This window comes from Orbicella faveolata, unplaced genomic scaffold (assembly GCF_042242905.1).
Source record: "Orbicella faveolata isolate gen_17 unplaced genomic scaffold, um_ofav_v1 contig_47, whole genome shotgun sequence".
Classification (NCBI taxonomy): Eukaryota; Metazoa; Cnidaria; class Anthozoa; order Scleractinia; family Merulinidae; genus Orbicella; species Orbicella faveolata.
This window is the reverse complement of record NW_028301577.1, coordinates 16,473,941-16,490,000: the sequence shown is the minus strand read 5'-3', so window position 1 is coordinate 16,490,000 and position 16,060 is coordinate 16,473,941. Positions and strand designations below refer to the sequence as shown.

At 37.4% G+C, this 16,060-nt stretch overlaps 1 protein-coding gene across 1 annotated transcript in view; it reads right to left on the bottom strand.

Annotated features, from left to right (window-relative positions):
* Window positions 1-12,488, bottom strand: part of LOC149097354 (kinesin-II 95 kDa subunit-like) — a 32,127-nt gene extending 19,639 nt beyond the window's left edge. The window contains exons 1-7 of the mRNA XM_089278857.1: window positions 12,264-12,488; window positions 7,969-8,054; window positions 7,327-7,431; window positions 6,424-6,494; window positions 3,941-3,994; window positions 2,497-2,621; window positions 1,635-1,718 (exon numbers count right to left, since the gene is read on the bottom strand). Coding sequence (XP_089134983.1) covers window positions 1,635-1,718; window positions 2,497-2,621; window positions 3,941-3,994; window positions 6,424-6,494; window positions 7,327-7,431; window positions 7,969-8,054; window positions 12,264-12,266 — 528 coding nt within the window. The 5' untranslated portion in view covers window positions 12,267-12,488. The remainder of the gene's footprint in view (window positions 1-1,634; window positions 1,719-2,496; window positions 2,622-3,940; window positions 3,995-6,423; window positions 6,495-7,326; window positions 7,432-7,968; window positions 8,055-12,263) is intronic.
* Window positions 12,489-16,060: the final 3,572 nt, after the last annotated feature.

The following is a 16,060-nucleotide window of genomic DNA, read 5'->3' as shown; positions in this document are numbered from 1 at the left end:
ATCGCTCTATTGAAGGCATGTTTGTTTTTCAATACTTGTGCGCGCGCTGAATTGCATCAGCAAAAGCGCGCGCGAAAACTGTGTTCGGCCACCTTAAGCGGACACCCTTGTCGACAGTGAAACCTGTATTAAGCGGACACCCATGGGACTCTCACTAATGTCCGCTTAATACAGGGTGTCTGCTCTAAGCAGGTTCTTATATATTGTGCAATAATAGCTAATTATTAACCCTTTTGTAACTCAGTGTAACACAGTGTAAGATCAAAGACTGCTCATAGCACAATGTCCAGTCAGTCAATGCATCAATCTGGAGTAATCACCTAGCTTTAAAACGACATCACTGAACAATGTCAAAGGAGTCTCAGCTGAACCTGTAGAGGTAAAATGCCCTTGATATGTCCGCTTCTTTCAGATTTTGTGCCACAAAATGGCTTAATATTGGAGTCCACATCCACTTAACAGATGTGTCCGCTGAATGTAGGTTTATTTTACTATAAATATGGGAAGAAAATTTTGGGACTCAAGCTTGTGCCCGCTTAATAGAGGGTGTCCGCTTAATATGGGGTCCACTTAATAATGGTAATAAAACTGAGTGGAGTCCAATTCGGTCTGTAATCTTACGAGTGATTAACAAAATCGGACGACCACGAAGCGGGAGTCCAATTTGTTAATCACGAGTATGATTACATACTGAATTGGACGACATGATGTCCTTTTACCAATTAATCAAAACTATGACAAAATTCGAGAAACGAACAAACCATCGATTGAGTGCTGAACGATTTTAAAAGGTCGTTATGAATGCTGAAAACCCCAGCAGTTTACTCAACAAAGTGCACCACAACAGCGCGTGCAAAATGACGCGTACTGTCCAATTACAAGCATGACGCTTACACTGTCCAATCAATGCTCAAATTGGGCTGCTGATAGTTTGAGAATTTTGTTATAGTTTTGATTAATACAGGTTTTACTGTATTCCAAATGCTGTCATACACACGGTATTAACTGAACATCTCAGGTTTAAATTGATTACTCAATTGTTCATGTTACTCAATTAGGTCAGTTAAAAAGTTGATTAAAAGTATGTTTACAGTATATATTCAAACCCTGTAGTCAATCAGTATGGCCCTTACCACTGGTTTCAATAGCAAAACAGTGAGTATTTCTGCTCTCAACCAAATCAGGGCTGTCATTAAGTTTTGAGTCACCTGTCGCCTCGATCTTCACACCCATAGCAAACTTGTTGCTTTGTGGGTGAATTGTATCAACAGAAGTCAATTTCACCCATAACATCAAGGGCCTATCAAACAAACTCAGTCGTAACCGGTGTTACGGGTTATGGCCCATAATGACAACCCTGTGGTTGGGATGCTAGTCTATTACGCACACCACCCCTCCCCCACCCCTCTCCTTCCAGCATGACCCACTGTTGTTACCATTTGCATGCATATACACCTGGGTGGTGAGAGGCACTGAGAGTAATTTTAATGCCAAAGAGCACAACACAATGTCCCCAGCCAGGGCTGACAAACCTGAGCCACTTGATCAAGAGGCCATCAGATCTATTAAGGAAGGAACAGTAACATTTATTTAGCTACATGTAATAGCATTGACAACAATTGTTTATTAATTACCTTGACATAAACACCAGTGTCTGGTCTTTCCTTAAGTTCCAGTCTTTTAATCTGATCTTTTGATAGTAAGTCTCTGATATCCTCCTTAAAATGCCAAAAATCATTGTACATCATTTATTGCCATGTACATGTACCCTTTGTTACTATGTAGTTTATTATAAGAAAAGTGAAAGAAGAAGAGGAAACTTATTAATATAAAATGCATGTATTGTTTTCAAAAGTAGGATAAAGGAAAGGTGCCAAGCCTAGTTGAAACCCTAAGGGATCTGGTAGGAGGTGTAGGGCTGTATTATGCTATAAATTATGATGTTTAGTTCTTGGATTGTGCAGGATCTTAGACAGGACCCTACAGATAAAAAGAGGATCTTGCATAGGATCTTACATGGGATTGCACAGGAGGATCTCAACATACATGTACTAGTTATCTTATCAGGATCCTGGAAAAAAAAAGTTTCCTCTGGGGAGACATTTCAAAAGGATCAACAAGGCAAATGTAATATAATGTGAAGTTTATATGAAATAATTCATATATGAACTGCGGTTGTAGATGAAAGTGAAGAATGATCATCGCAGTTAATTTTCCAATTGAAGCAATTGGAAAGAAGAAGCCTGAAAAAAATCAGGGCTTCAATGGGATTCGAACCCGTGACCTCTGAACCCGTGGCTTCTTCTTTCCAATTGCTTAAATTGGAAAATTAACTGCGATGATCATTCTTTACTTACATGTAATATAAGGTAGTTAGTCATACAATTAATTTGCAGCATCAGTTAGCATGTCAGCTGGTCAGGTTTTTTACCTTACACACAATTCTCTTTTACAATGTATCTGGAACAGCTACAAGAGAGCTGAAGTACAATGCACCTGATAAATTTCAAGATAAGAAGCTCTGACTAAATATTGCTGATTCTCTGTCCTGGCTATGTGTTTAAAGATATGTTCAAAGGAATTGGGTATCACTCCTCTTAAAACAGGGTCTGTCCGTACACCTGTGAAGCAACAAGAATAAAGAAACTAAAATTGTAATTTTAATCACTAATAATTTATAAGTTACCACCGGTCAATTTTGTTTTTAAGGCAGAGTGTTTGACAACAAATTAGTGGAATTGGCTTTATATGACTGGTATGATTGTGAATCACACACAACTGCCTAGAGCTTTGTGCCTGCTTAGATTGTGGTCCTATGATAGTAACCCAAAAATGTGCAGTTATAAAATTGTGTAAAATAAGTACAGTGTAAGTCACACAGATGCACAATACATGTACATTTACCAACTTTTACTTTGACCTTGAAAGTGTTTTTGTTTGTTTGCTTTTTTTCAGGGTTAATCTTTTAATTGACATACCAGTGATTGAAGGTAAAACTGTTTCCCTTATCGAGATTTTGTTTGCTTTTTCACATGGTAGAGTATGACCATTCAAATCGAGTAAAATATCTGCAACCTAGAGGGAAGAATTGTGTATCTTGCTTGTTTACAATAGCAGACGCTTACTGCGCCTTTCAATAACATGCACACTTAAAAGTTCAAAGCTCAATCGACAAAAAAAAATAATAATGCATTTTTCGCTGCCATCAATCAAATGTTCGGCAGCTCCTCCCAGCTACCGAGCACGTGGTAATCAAATCCAGTTCAGACAATGAAACAGCGTTCAGCAGTAGTCGAAAGCTGGGAGGAGCCGTTGAACATTTGAACCAAAAACGGCTGTTATTATTTAGTTGTTAGCGGTTTAACATGAAACGAGGCAAAAAGGTAAATCTGCCAAAGTACTGACCTTGTTTGTTTGCCTTTTTAGACAGAAGAATAATTGACCACAGACTTGACTGTAATAAGAGCTATTGTTATACAATGTACCTCCCAACTCAAATACATTTTCTGATTGGAGGAGAATGTGTCACCTGTCATGGGTCAAAACTCACAACTCCCTAGGGCGAACAAAATTCACTAACTCCCTAGGGAAACAACAACTTGAACTTTGGACTCGCACGTGATCAGGTCATGCTCCTTGAAACCGCAACAAATTTGTGAGCCAGCCAGCCTCAAGCAAACATCTTTCTTTGCAGTTTTTTCCATTTTTTTAGTTGGGAGGTATATAACAAAACACTTAATGACTAGCCCCAAGGGAAACAGTGAGTTTTGTTTCCTCTCGACCTCAAAGCTCATTGAAGGGTCTTGGGGAAACAAAACTCACTGTTTCCCTTGGGGCCAGTCATTAAGTGCTTATTGCACACATTTATTTTAACAATGCTTGATATAATTATTGACAATACGCTGTACATGTATGTACAAATCATTCTAACTGACATAACCTTCCATGGTAAATGTTTTCCCTGTTCCTGTTTGTCCATAGGCAAATATTGTACCTAGCAGAGAATACACCGTACATTTGAATTCACAAAGTAACTTCAAACAGTCAAGTCTTATTCCATATAACATTTATCACATACCATTCACACGCGTACTCCAAGAAAAATTAACGGCCTGGAGGAAAAAAGGTACATGTACTGTTCCTTTTTCAGGGCATGACAGAAAGGCTGTCCGATAGCCCGGGACTAGTGAAACGATCGGTCGGGCTAGCGCCTTCTTATCACAGGTTGCCCGACAGACAAGCAGGAGGTGGACACGAGTGAAACAATGTTTCTTTTTCTTTTCAAGAGGCAAACTTCAGACGTTTTGTTTAGCAGACAGTTGGCATCAGAGAACGTAAAACAATACAATTTTTTTTTTTAAAGTAAAATGTAAAATTTAAGCAAACGAAATCAATTAAAATGGTAATTTTCCCCCGACTGCGTGTCCCGACAGCACAGTGGTGGTGCAAGACAAAAGCTTGCCATAACAAGGTTATCACATATTTTCATCGTTATCCATGTAGTTAATAGTTTGTTTAAGTTAGCAGAGTCCATTCAACGCCATTTGTCTAATTGTCTTGAAGCATATGTAACCGTGGATAGCAAGGAGCACTGGAGTGGTAGCCAAGATTTCATTTGGTTATTTATAGAACGACTGAACAATGTTTCATGTACATGAAATGTGTGACAAGTTAAAAACACTTAAGGCTTAAAAATGAATTTACTATCATTTACAAATTGCAAAGACAAAGAGTATGACTTTATTGATGTATTCCTTTCCTGAAAGAAAAATCTAAGCGATGTTTGGTAAACAGCTGTTTTGAAAAACATGTTGCATGACGACTTTACTTTCCGCGTGTGTAAAGTAATTCGATATGTTGTTTTGACTGTGCATAAACTAGTAAAACTTTGACTGGGTTGTTTAAAAGAGCTTAAATATTCAGTGCTTTCTTAGATTCTTGTATGAAAACTTCTTTTAATGAAGAAAAAGTCAGCTGTTATGCCATTTTGGAGTGAAGTGCTTCTAAGTCAGTTGTTACTTCAAACGCATTTTTAACATGAAATGAATTTACATCTAGAATTTTCCACGGTCATTTTTTGGAAAATTAAATCTCAGAGCCTTAATCTTTCACTACCCAGCAGCTTTGATCCTGACCCAGTAAATATCCCCATAAATAATATACGATTAAATAGAGTATGTCACGTGACCAAATCAAGGTTTCCAATTGCTTCTGAAAATATGCCACCTTGCATTTCGATCCATCTGCAATATATAAATTTCATTACAGTACCCAGGGGATTAAAATAAATGACTTAAGTCTTGTTATTTGTGGATATGGAATTTCCAAGGGGTAGGGGGACCCAAGTAGAAAACTCATGGAAATTCCAGGGGGTGGGGGGAGTACCATGAGCCCCCTGGAGGATCAAATTGGAAACCCCCCTTCCCCACAGGAGGGGTATGGATATTTTCTGGAACCACACATTGATTAATTCTAAATGTTTTATTTTAATAAGGTTTATTTCAAAAGGGAAATCAAAGATATTTAGTGAATCTAAGCTCTGTATCATTAATTATTATTTAGGTAATTAATTAATTAATCATCATTATTTTTGCATACTAAATTGTTTAATTATCATTATGAAATAAAATAATTTTGGGCCAGCTCCTCAGAAATTTGGGCTAGTAGGATGAAATTACAGCTTGCCCGAAGGGCAAGTGGTTTTTTTGAATTTCATGTTACCCTGCTTTTTATACACTTAGTCCACTCTCATAAGGGAACTGTCCCTCCAGAATTGGAAAAAGTGTCTGTAGGTAGACCTGTCTGCTTATGGGAACAAGAAGGAAAGTGGACCATGACGAACGTGCTAACAACGTGACACAAAAAAATTTCACTTCGGACTCTTGTTTTAATGTCAATTGCTTTGCTGCCAACAAATGGAGATTTGACAAAACTGATCCCCACTACAGGTTCTGATGAGCACTGTCAAAGGTCTTACTTACATGCAAGTTGATTTATTGCAAATTAGAGACAAATTTCATTGCCAAGAGTCAAATATTCATGGGTTGTCTGCTTACGAGATGGCGTTACACTAAAGAAAAATCCAATTTACATTTTCAAAATTGTGCGCGTCCGCTTACGAGAATGTGTAAATTACAGAGTTTGACTAGGAGGTAAAACCGGGAATTGATAAGAAGTGTAGAGCTGACAGCTTACGAGAGTTGCCGTTAGTGGAGCTCTAGTTGACTGTACATGTAATTTAAACTTGAATTAAACAATAGAAAGAAAACCAAACAATGCTCACCTGGAAAAAAGTGTGACCAAGCCACTCAAAGAATTAATTGTTAGTAATAAAAGTATGTGTGATTCTTTTTTTTAAATGAATTAATAATTATTTATAGTTGCCATTGGTTATCCACAATCAAAATAAAGAAAAAAACCTACCATTATACCCTTCAAGAACAGAATCCACCAACTGTCTAAATGTCTCATCATAGAGATCAATCTGTTTTGAACTAAATAAATATCAGAAGCACAGCAACGTTAAAATGCAGATGCCAGCAGCTAAGTTATAGCTGTTTTTAGCAAACTTTTAAAATAACCTATTCAATGGACAATTTCACCTAAACCATTCATGTATATACATAATTAACACAAAATCATAACATTTTTCAGCTACAGAAAAAGTTGCCTTCACTGTTAATATTAATAATTATGGTAGGGTAATTTATGGTGACACTCAATACATTTCTTCTTATCTTCAGGAGTACACACATTTGATTTTTTACATGGCATGACATGGCAATAAATTAAAGTTATTTGTTCCGTGAGGATGGGCGGCAACAATTAAGGATCAAAGTCCTTTATTAAGGAGTTCTTTTCGTTGGTATTGAGCTGCTGGAGGGCTGGGCTTTGTAATACAGAACCAATAAGTTAATTCAGGAATCATATTTGAACAATGTATGCACAAAAATATGCCTGTCCAGCAATGAGACCACATCCTTTCTTTGTCAGAGTACATGTGCTAAATGACATCAAATTAGAGTAGACTTCTCCCGTCACCTCTTCTCAACCCTTAATCATTACATGGACCTAGTGCCTTTAGAAGTTGGACGGTGGTTGTGTAGTCCTTGCTGCCTTAAATTGGGTTATATGTATGAATGAGATGATTGATTGATTGTTTACATATTGTATTTACCCATGTTTAAAAATCATTTACCATATGAATTGTGACAAAAATAGGATAACTATTCTGGATGGAAACTGAAGAAACCCTTATGGGCTTTTACATGTACAAGGCAGTCCCCCTATTTACAACACATAACTTTTAATTAATGACTAACTCACTTCCAGTCATAAACTGAATCATAAGTGAACATGCGTGGCACTTCTTCTTTCTTAGCTGGGTTGGTGATTTCTATTGTCCCTTTTTTAACATTCATCTCAATTATCCTTAAAGCATAAAAAGAATAACATCACAATTTAGACATGTTAGAATCAATAAGTTAGTCGAACATGTAGAGCTGTAGCAGTCTGAAAACATCATAATGTGTAGTTACAGTGTAACTGCAGGGAGAAAACACTAAACAACACTACCCCATTCTACATGTGCATGTATTGGCAGCTAGTTGAGAGAAAATATACGAATTCATATAATTATATATTGGTCAGAGTGGCATAGTAACAGAACCAAACACAACAATAGCAATATTTTCTCGCAGCACCCATTATAATGCAGTAATTCCCTTTCAAAATCACATTTAATTTATATCACATGACTATTTAACGATTCTTTGAGAATACTAAATGAAAACAAATTTTAAAATTCTACTACGCAAAAAGGTTTTTAAGTTTATATGTTGCTGTGAACAAGCCGGCAACGCAAAATAAATTAGAGGGTCCCAAGAGGGTTTTCAGAATAAGGGATCTGGCTTATTGGAAGGCCTCTTAAATTACCTGCAAATTTATCACAGCCTACAGCAGCCCTACCTTTGATGCCCTTGGGCTATTTCCTTTTCATTCATTGGACGGCATCTTACAACCACCTTCACAGACTCGCCTGGTTTCTTGCTAGACTGAAGTCAACATGACAAACGTCAACCAGTTTCAGTTGTGTAGTTAACTGAGCATAAACCTAATATGTATATGTCTTGCTTTTGAATTCTGCAGAAGTTTTCCAATTTTCAGACCAAGAGTATTTACAGTAACAACAAATTTTAGAAGGGTGTTACATTTATAAATACCTGAAAAATCAACTAAAGACAAAAGATAAATGAAGAATAATTGCCAAGAGCACTAAAAGAATTGAAGGATTTCATGCAAAAAGGGCATATATCACTTTTTGGGGTGATTTTCATTTTTTGCAGGATCGAGCCAATTTTTGGTAGACTGACTTGTTTTGACATGAAAAGCATTGTTGCATAATTGCTTTCGTTGATTTGCGCTTCGTTTTTGAGAAATAATGTAATACTATGCAAAAAAAAAAAAAAATCAGTTTTCCACGCGGAATCTTTTGGAGCGAATCCTTCGAAGGTGGATTTTGACGCAAGGCAGCAGTTACTTTTAGCAGTTTCAACACCACGGGTTTTTTTTTTAAATACAATGTTTTGATTTTTGAAAGAAGTAGAGAAATAGACTGGGAAAAAAAAATTGCCTGACCTCATATCGAACAGGTGTCACAACAAAACAAACTTGAATCTGGCCCATTCAGCGACTTATTTGCTTGCGCTAGCGAAGCAACAGCAAGAGATTAGCGTAATTATATGAACAATAAAACTTGTATCACTTTGAACAACTAGCGACAAATGCCACATTTTGGTGACTTCATTGTTTAGCGAAACAAAAGGTTTCTTTTGTTTTTGTTCAACAAAAGATCTCCAAGAGATTCCCTTGGAAAACTGAATTTTTTACCATACCTAAAATTACAAATAGTCCTTTGAGAATGCTGGAAATAGCATTTCTGAACCTCTAGATTTCAAAATTTTCTGGAGGAGCATACCCCCAGACCCTCCTAGTGGCTCGCGTCTTCGCTGCTCAATTCTGTGCCCTTAATTATGTGCGCCAATTAATGGCTTCCTTCGCGATGTTTCCTGCAGTTTTTAAAACTTATGAAAAGCGCTGCAGACATTTTCACTCAAAAGAAGTTCTCAAAAGACATTTTTAGTTCCTAAATTTGTTATAGATACAATTAATTAGTTTACTAATTGGACCTTGTGTTGTACAATTCAGGGAGTAATCGTGCTCGTTATTTCAAATCAGCCTCGCACTTCACTTGCGCGATTACTCCCTGAATTGCACTCCTCTCGGGCCAATTACTATTACTTATCAACGTACCATAGCAACATGACACACATAACCTTAAGCTTTACAAGTACATGTACATTTATGTTCAATGAGCCTAAGCCTGTACATAAAACTTTAATTGAAAAATAGATCACATTGATGTTGAAAGTAGAAAAAGGTTTTGTTAGAGTTAGTTTTTCTGATATCAAAGTTACATGTATCATGCCTTTCGGTATTAATTATAGAAAATTGATGATAATAATATTAGGCAAGTAGTTGAGATTATCAGCACTGGTGCTAAAAAACAGCATATTTACTCAGGCAGTGAGGGCTGGGTTTAAATTTTGGCTCCGCTTTTTTTTTTTTTTTCCCTCGTTCAGTCACAGATTGCCATCTGGTCTCTAAAGCACATGCGTCACCTTTGCATGCGTACAGCACATGGAATTTACAGAAGTTGTCATCGTGAAAAGTTAGCACGGATTCCATGATTTCTAGGGCGATGAAATCAGACACAAACGAACATACATGTACCATTCATGGTAGACCAACACTAAAGGACGTTAAGCGTTTTCAGAACAGATCAGTCTGCAAGCCTTATGAGAGATCAATTTACAAGCGAACATTTTGCGTGAAATTATCAAGAATCATGTTATACCAAAGGAGCTATCAACCGGGGTTATCAACTCTTCAACTTGATAAAAAGCATCTTCAGAGGCGTCATCGTATTTTTAGACATGATCGTGAACCAAGTAGAATCCCAGCACGAACTCAAGAACGTCTGAGCAACAAGAGCGAAAGGTTAGAGAATTTGTTTACTAATGTATCTCTTTGAGTACACCTAAGTAAAATGTTCTGAGAAACTTCCTAAAGTATAACAAAGTTAAAATATCGAACTAACCGATATTCTCTCGCTATTTTCTTGTAACAGAGTTATGTGTCTTTACAAGAATGAAACCTATGCAGCGAATTATTGTACATTAAAGCTGAAAGAAACTAATGTATGTTGAGCCCAGCAAAACCGGCAGGTTTCTTTCACAGGTCACAGGTCACAGGTCACCAAAAAAAAATGCCAAAACGCCATGAAACAGATGCATACAAGTGCGTCCTAAGTGTAACTATAGCGGCTCTTTTCTGAAAAAAAACGCATTTGGGAAATCACCTATAGCACTGAAATAAAAAAAAAAATTGATCCAACGAAAGCCAAGACTTATTTCTGTTGAAAACATAAATTGTTTGTAGCCTTTCAATATAACATGAAAACGAAAGAGGCTTACACTGATCCGTGAATTATGCATTTGCTTACGCGTGATTTGTGAACTAACGACTTTTGCAGGAATAATTGTTCACTTTTTTTCGGAGATTTTAGTATCATTAAAGCTCTTAAACTACACTAAACTAGATGTAAAACCTGCCCATTCCACGCGCTTGTGGCCGGAAGACTGAGAAACTAACCACAGCGACAGTGAACCAGGAGGGCCTAGAATCTAGTCTGTCACGATGTGTCACACACGGCATTTCGATGCATCAAAATGAAGGGTTCTGTATGTTTTGAGAAACGTGGATAAAATTTATATTTTTATGTGACACATGATTTAGCCTTTGCATGTTTACGTGAAAAGTGATTGCTTCTTTTTTCTGTGAAGGTGAAACTGTTTTCGAATTTTTTGCGATGCGTGAAAAGGCCAATTACTTATGCGTGAAATTGTTTTCAGAGGAGGTATAGGGGACCCTCTTGTTTCTGTTTAGTACATACTCGTTGTAAAGATTTCAAAAAAAAAAGAGAAATAAAACAGTTCAATTTGCTATCATAATGAATTATCTTATTACAATAAAATATATTAACACTACATGTCTGAAAGTTACATTTCAACCCATTTCGTACATATGCCACCCCTAGAATTTTTTTCATTAAAATTATACAGTAAAACATTTTAAGTTAGGGTTTGTTGCATGGAAACATCAATAAACCTCTTGGGAATCTCGGGTAATTGTTACATCGCGAGTTTTACTGAGTGTTTTGAGTGTGACCTGTGACCTGTGACCTGTGACCTTGACTTGCACTGTCACACAATCCTGATGCAATAAAAAAGTTATTCGGAAGCCATTTAGTGGATAAAGACAAGAAATTGTGTATAGGAGATTAATAAAGATGACACTTCTCTAATTTTTAAGTCTGTGCATTTTCCCAAACCTCAGATATTCTTCAAAATGTTTTGCACAATTTACAGAGCCCAGTATGGAGCCGCCATGTTGGTGTACCTCCACGGTACACCAACATTGCAGTCGGAAAATAGTGTAAACATCTGGAACTTACTTTGGCTATCTAGGCGACTGATTATCTGTATTGAGCAAACAAGCATTTAAATAAGCACCTTTCCTAATACTTTAACTTCTGAATGGGCTAAAAATCACGAGATAAGTATATGTTTTTCGACAAATGCGTTCATAGCTCAATTTCATGCACCACCATAACTTTGAAATTCAAAATGTCTCGCTTGCTTGGGCAACGCAAAAAAAGCAAAAAAAAAAAAAAAAAAAACACAAAGGCTAAGGAAAATAGACTGAAACGTTCATAGGCTGATATAAAGACCTTGACTCATTTCACGCCCTAAAGACCTGCAAACGAATAATAAGCTATTAATTGATTCCAAGAAATGCAATCAAAAGAAGAATAGCTTAAGCACATCGATTCGATTGGATTTCGTATGACTTCAAATGCAGAACATTTAGCTCAACTGCAATATAGCTTGTGCTTCTCAGTGTAACGACTGCCTGGGTACACGCAGCGAGCGTCTAGTTGAATTCCAACTGTCACTGACACAAAATAAAGGGTCATCTTTGAAAGGTCTCACTCCATTTCGGCAAAAAAAAAAAAAACAAAACAAATACAAAGCAGCAAAACAAATCAAGAAAATGATAAAATGCCAATCAGCTCAATTTAAATTTTATAGACAAATACATATATGTCCTCCGTTATCAACAGTTTACGTTTCGTAACTCACCATGACGACTAAGCTCAAGCCCTCAGCACCGCCTTGTTCTCAAAACGTAGAGTCTAAACGTCAAGTTTACCGTCAAGGAGATGAATGTTTTCGCTTTTGAACATATCAATGTTAACACTGAGGTAGGAAGACACGTCTTTTCTATTCCGTTTTGGCATTCACTTGTCGAACCAAGCCGGCCGCCATTTTTCCTTTATTTAGTTTCTAGTCCTTCTCGTCCCAAGCCATAACTATACCCAGTCTTCCACGGATAATAGCGCGCAAACGGAGTACCATGGCAGTTATGTCCTCCACCAGGAGCCCATCGGTGATGGGCACCTGATCTTGTAAGTTTCTGTTTCGTTCTGCGCGATGAACTAAAGTTTTGACAGTTAATTCTCGTTTTCAGTGCTTTTTACAGGTTTCCTCTGGAAATAAACTTATTTTGCAACAAACCCAGTGGACAAATTATCTAGTGTCACTTTACAGATGTTAAAATGTTCCGATTTTTGGCTGATTGCAACAATCACCAGTCAGTTTGGATTTGCATGTGTTTGAGTAAAACTAGGCCATGGAAATCACATGATTATAGCCACGCCATCGTTTTCGAAAAGCTCCTTTTTCAAATGTTTTCTGTTCACACGGAAACAAAAAGCCGGCGTCTTCAGATTCCTCCGGTTTGAAGAGCTCCGTTTATGTGATGAATTAGTGTGGACGGTAGGCCTAACCGTAGAAATAAAGTGGCATTTTCAAATTTCTCCGCCTTGTGTGGACTGGGCCCAACTGAAAAAGCCACCATGTCCAGTGACGGACAGAACAAAATAAACAAATGGGCGCTGAATTCGCCTCAGTCAAGGAGCTACAAAATCATTCACTATTTATATACAGTGAGTCCTATTTAAAATAGGAAGATTTTTCTTTTTTAAACGAGCAAGAACTAGTGAACTCTGACTCTCAACGAGATAATTCCCGGGGGAAGGGACCCCATGTAAAGAACACAGGGGTGCTCGTCGTACCTTTAAGGGGTTAAAAAACAGTTTTGGTACCTCTTAAAGTGTTCAGCCTCAAGAGGTCCTCAGCAGGAGCTTTCGCAGCACCTTTAAGGTTTTGCACGAAAAAAAGTCAGTGTCAGTTAAATTGTTGTTTTAGTTTTGGTACCTTTTAGGGGCAGAAAATATTTTAGCCAAGCCCACAAAACAGGATCTTGGTACCTCATAGGGGTTCTTTTCAAACTTTCCGACGAGCATCCTGGTTCTTTTTATATAGGAACCCGTCCTTTTCCTGGGAAATAGAGAGTTTTAGCAATGACGACGGCGATGGGGACGACGCATTGTAAAAAATGAATTTCTATTTTACCTTCGAATGTCACAACTCCGTAAATCAGTTCAGTACGCCTATCGGTCTAAAAACTTGCTCAGGCTAAACATGCACCGACAGTGTTAAGTTCAAAAGAAGATACCAAAAATTAGCCATTGCGGTTCGCGTTCTCCAAAATACATAGAACTTAGGCCCGGTTCATACGTCGCATTTCTGCCGTGTCGAATTCAATTCAACGAATTAAATTCGACAGAAATTCGACGTCTGAATCGGCTGCCGCATTTCTGCCGCACGTTCGACTGGTCTTGTCGCATTATCCGACAGAAATGCGACACCGATTCAGACGTCGAATTTCTGCCGTGCCGAATCTAATGCATACATTATGTTAATGTATTGAGCATGCGTAAATGTTTTCCCGCTCAAGAAAAAGAAGAAACTTGGCCATTCTCGACCCAATGCAACCTGAGCATATTGCAACACATACTGCTCCGTTGTCAGCCTTCTCCTTCTCGTTCCATTGACGGTCATTTTTTTGCAAAATTAAAGTTCTTCGTCGCTCAGTATTTTCGTCCGCCATATTGAATACCCTCCGTTTAAGACATTTTCCGCTGGCTGACATACCCGACAGTACAAATTCCGAATTAAGTGCGACACAAGTGCGACTTATGAATCGACAGTCGCATTTCTACCGCACTTAATTGAATTGAATTCGACACGGCAGAAATGCGACATATGAACTGGGCCTTAGTCATTTCATGTTGTTGTTTTGCAGAAGACGGCAAAGAAATGTACCAAGATTCAAAACACACGTGCACAGCAATTGTTCTGCTCATTAGGGAGTTTTAGCAAACCACGACGGCGACGGCGACGGCGACGGCGACGAGAGCGACACCAAACAAAAGGTTTAATGAGCAGAACAATGGCTGTGCACGTGCGTTTTGAATCTTAGCTTGGTACATTTCTTTCATACTGGATGGGAATTTGATCCCTAGCCTCGATTTCATGTCACGTGTTCCGCTGATTCCAAGTGGGTTGATAAATCATCGCGGAGACAAACTTTGATGAATTCAAAGGAAAAGATTGCAGATTCGTGGCGGATTGGTTGAAAACCAAAGGCCTACACAAGCTTTGTTCCGTATTATAATTCTTGAAGAGGCCTTCAAGACGGGGATGATTGAAGCGGAAGACGGCCTTATCACATTGGCTAAAAGGTGTTGCCTTTCCTTAAATGAAGTGAAGATTTGGGTTAGCCATCTTCAGAAAAAGAAGGAAAACCGTGCAAAGCCAGTGCAGAAGACAAAAGAAACAAGAGCAAGGAAGAAACAAAAATGATTTCAACAGAAACAAACATATTTTACACTCATATATTCTTTAAATAGTTTAAGTTCATTTAAGAAACTACGCAAATTTGAAATTTCGCATTGACTGGCACTGACATTGCAGTAGTAGCATATAAATTAATAGTTATGTTCTACATCGACGGAGTGCTAATATGATTATTTCAATTATACCATAAAAGTTTACGTAATTAAAGGTTTAATAATTTGTTATCAAAATTTAGCAACTTTGTAATTGTTTCTCTTTTACTGATGTATCCAATATTTAACAAAATTGGCTTCAATCGAAAGAGAGGTATTAAATATACTTATTTTAAATTGAAATATTCTCTACGTGTTTCTCTACGAGTAGAAAATTGGTCTAGTGTAATACTTACATACAGTCGATCCACATCGACAAAACGCTACTTTTATATTAGGGTTTATTGATAATAATTCGACATCAAAATTTGTCAATTTTGTTTCCCTTTGGTTATTACCCGTTACCTGTCCTCCTCGTGCCTCGTGGCATGTAGGGCCTTGGTTCTCTTTGGTGTTGTCTATTAAACCATGTTTATATACACATCATCACAAGCTTAATAGAAGCTACTGAAAAGATAAATTCAAATGCTCGGGGGGTTGCCCGGGAGGGGGTTGCTTCGATTTGACTGGTACATAATAAAAAATTCTAGTTTCAACTTAAGAACTTATTGTAAGAAGCGTTTGTTGCTTGGACGGGAAAGTTCGAACTAAATTACTCTCAATTGAAAACGATCCAACGAAATCAAAAGTAATAAAGAGCTGATGAATTGTATGGCGTTAAGAAGCGGCTTCGTTCCCCAAGGTCTCACTGAAAACAAAATATCTAAATATTAGTAGCATTACCTAGACGAGACAGTTAAAGTATACATAACAACAAGTGTTGGAACTTTCAGTGAGATAAATTAGCAAATAACAGGTGGTTAAATAAAGTCCTCTTGGACTAAACGAAGATCACAAACTCAGTCGGTCAGAACATGAACTTATTGGCAAAATAATCCACAAGCTTAATTAGAAATTGGCAAAATGTAATAACAGAGGAAATCTCTTGTAATTAAACTCTGGCAAATAAAGCTACTGTTGGCTTTTGAAAATGCAATGTTTACTGAAATTATGACAAGTAAACACAAATTTAAATATTGATGA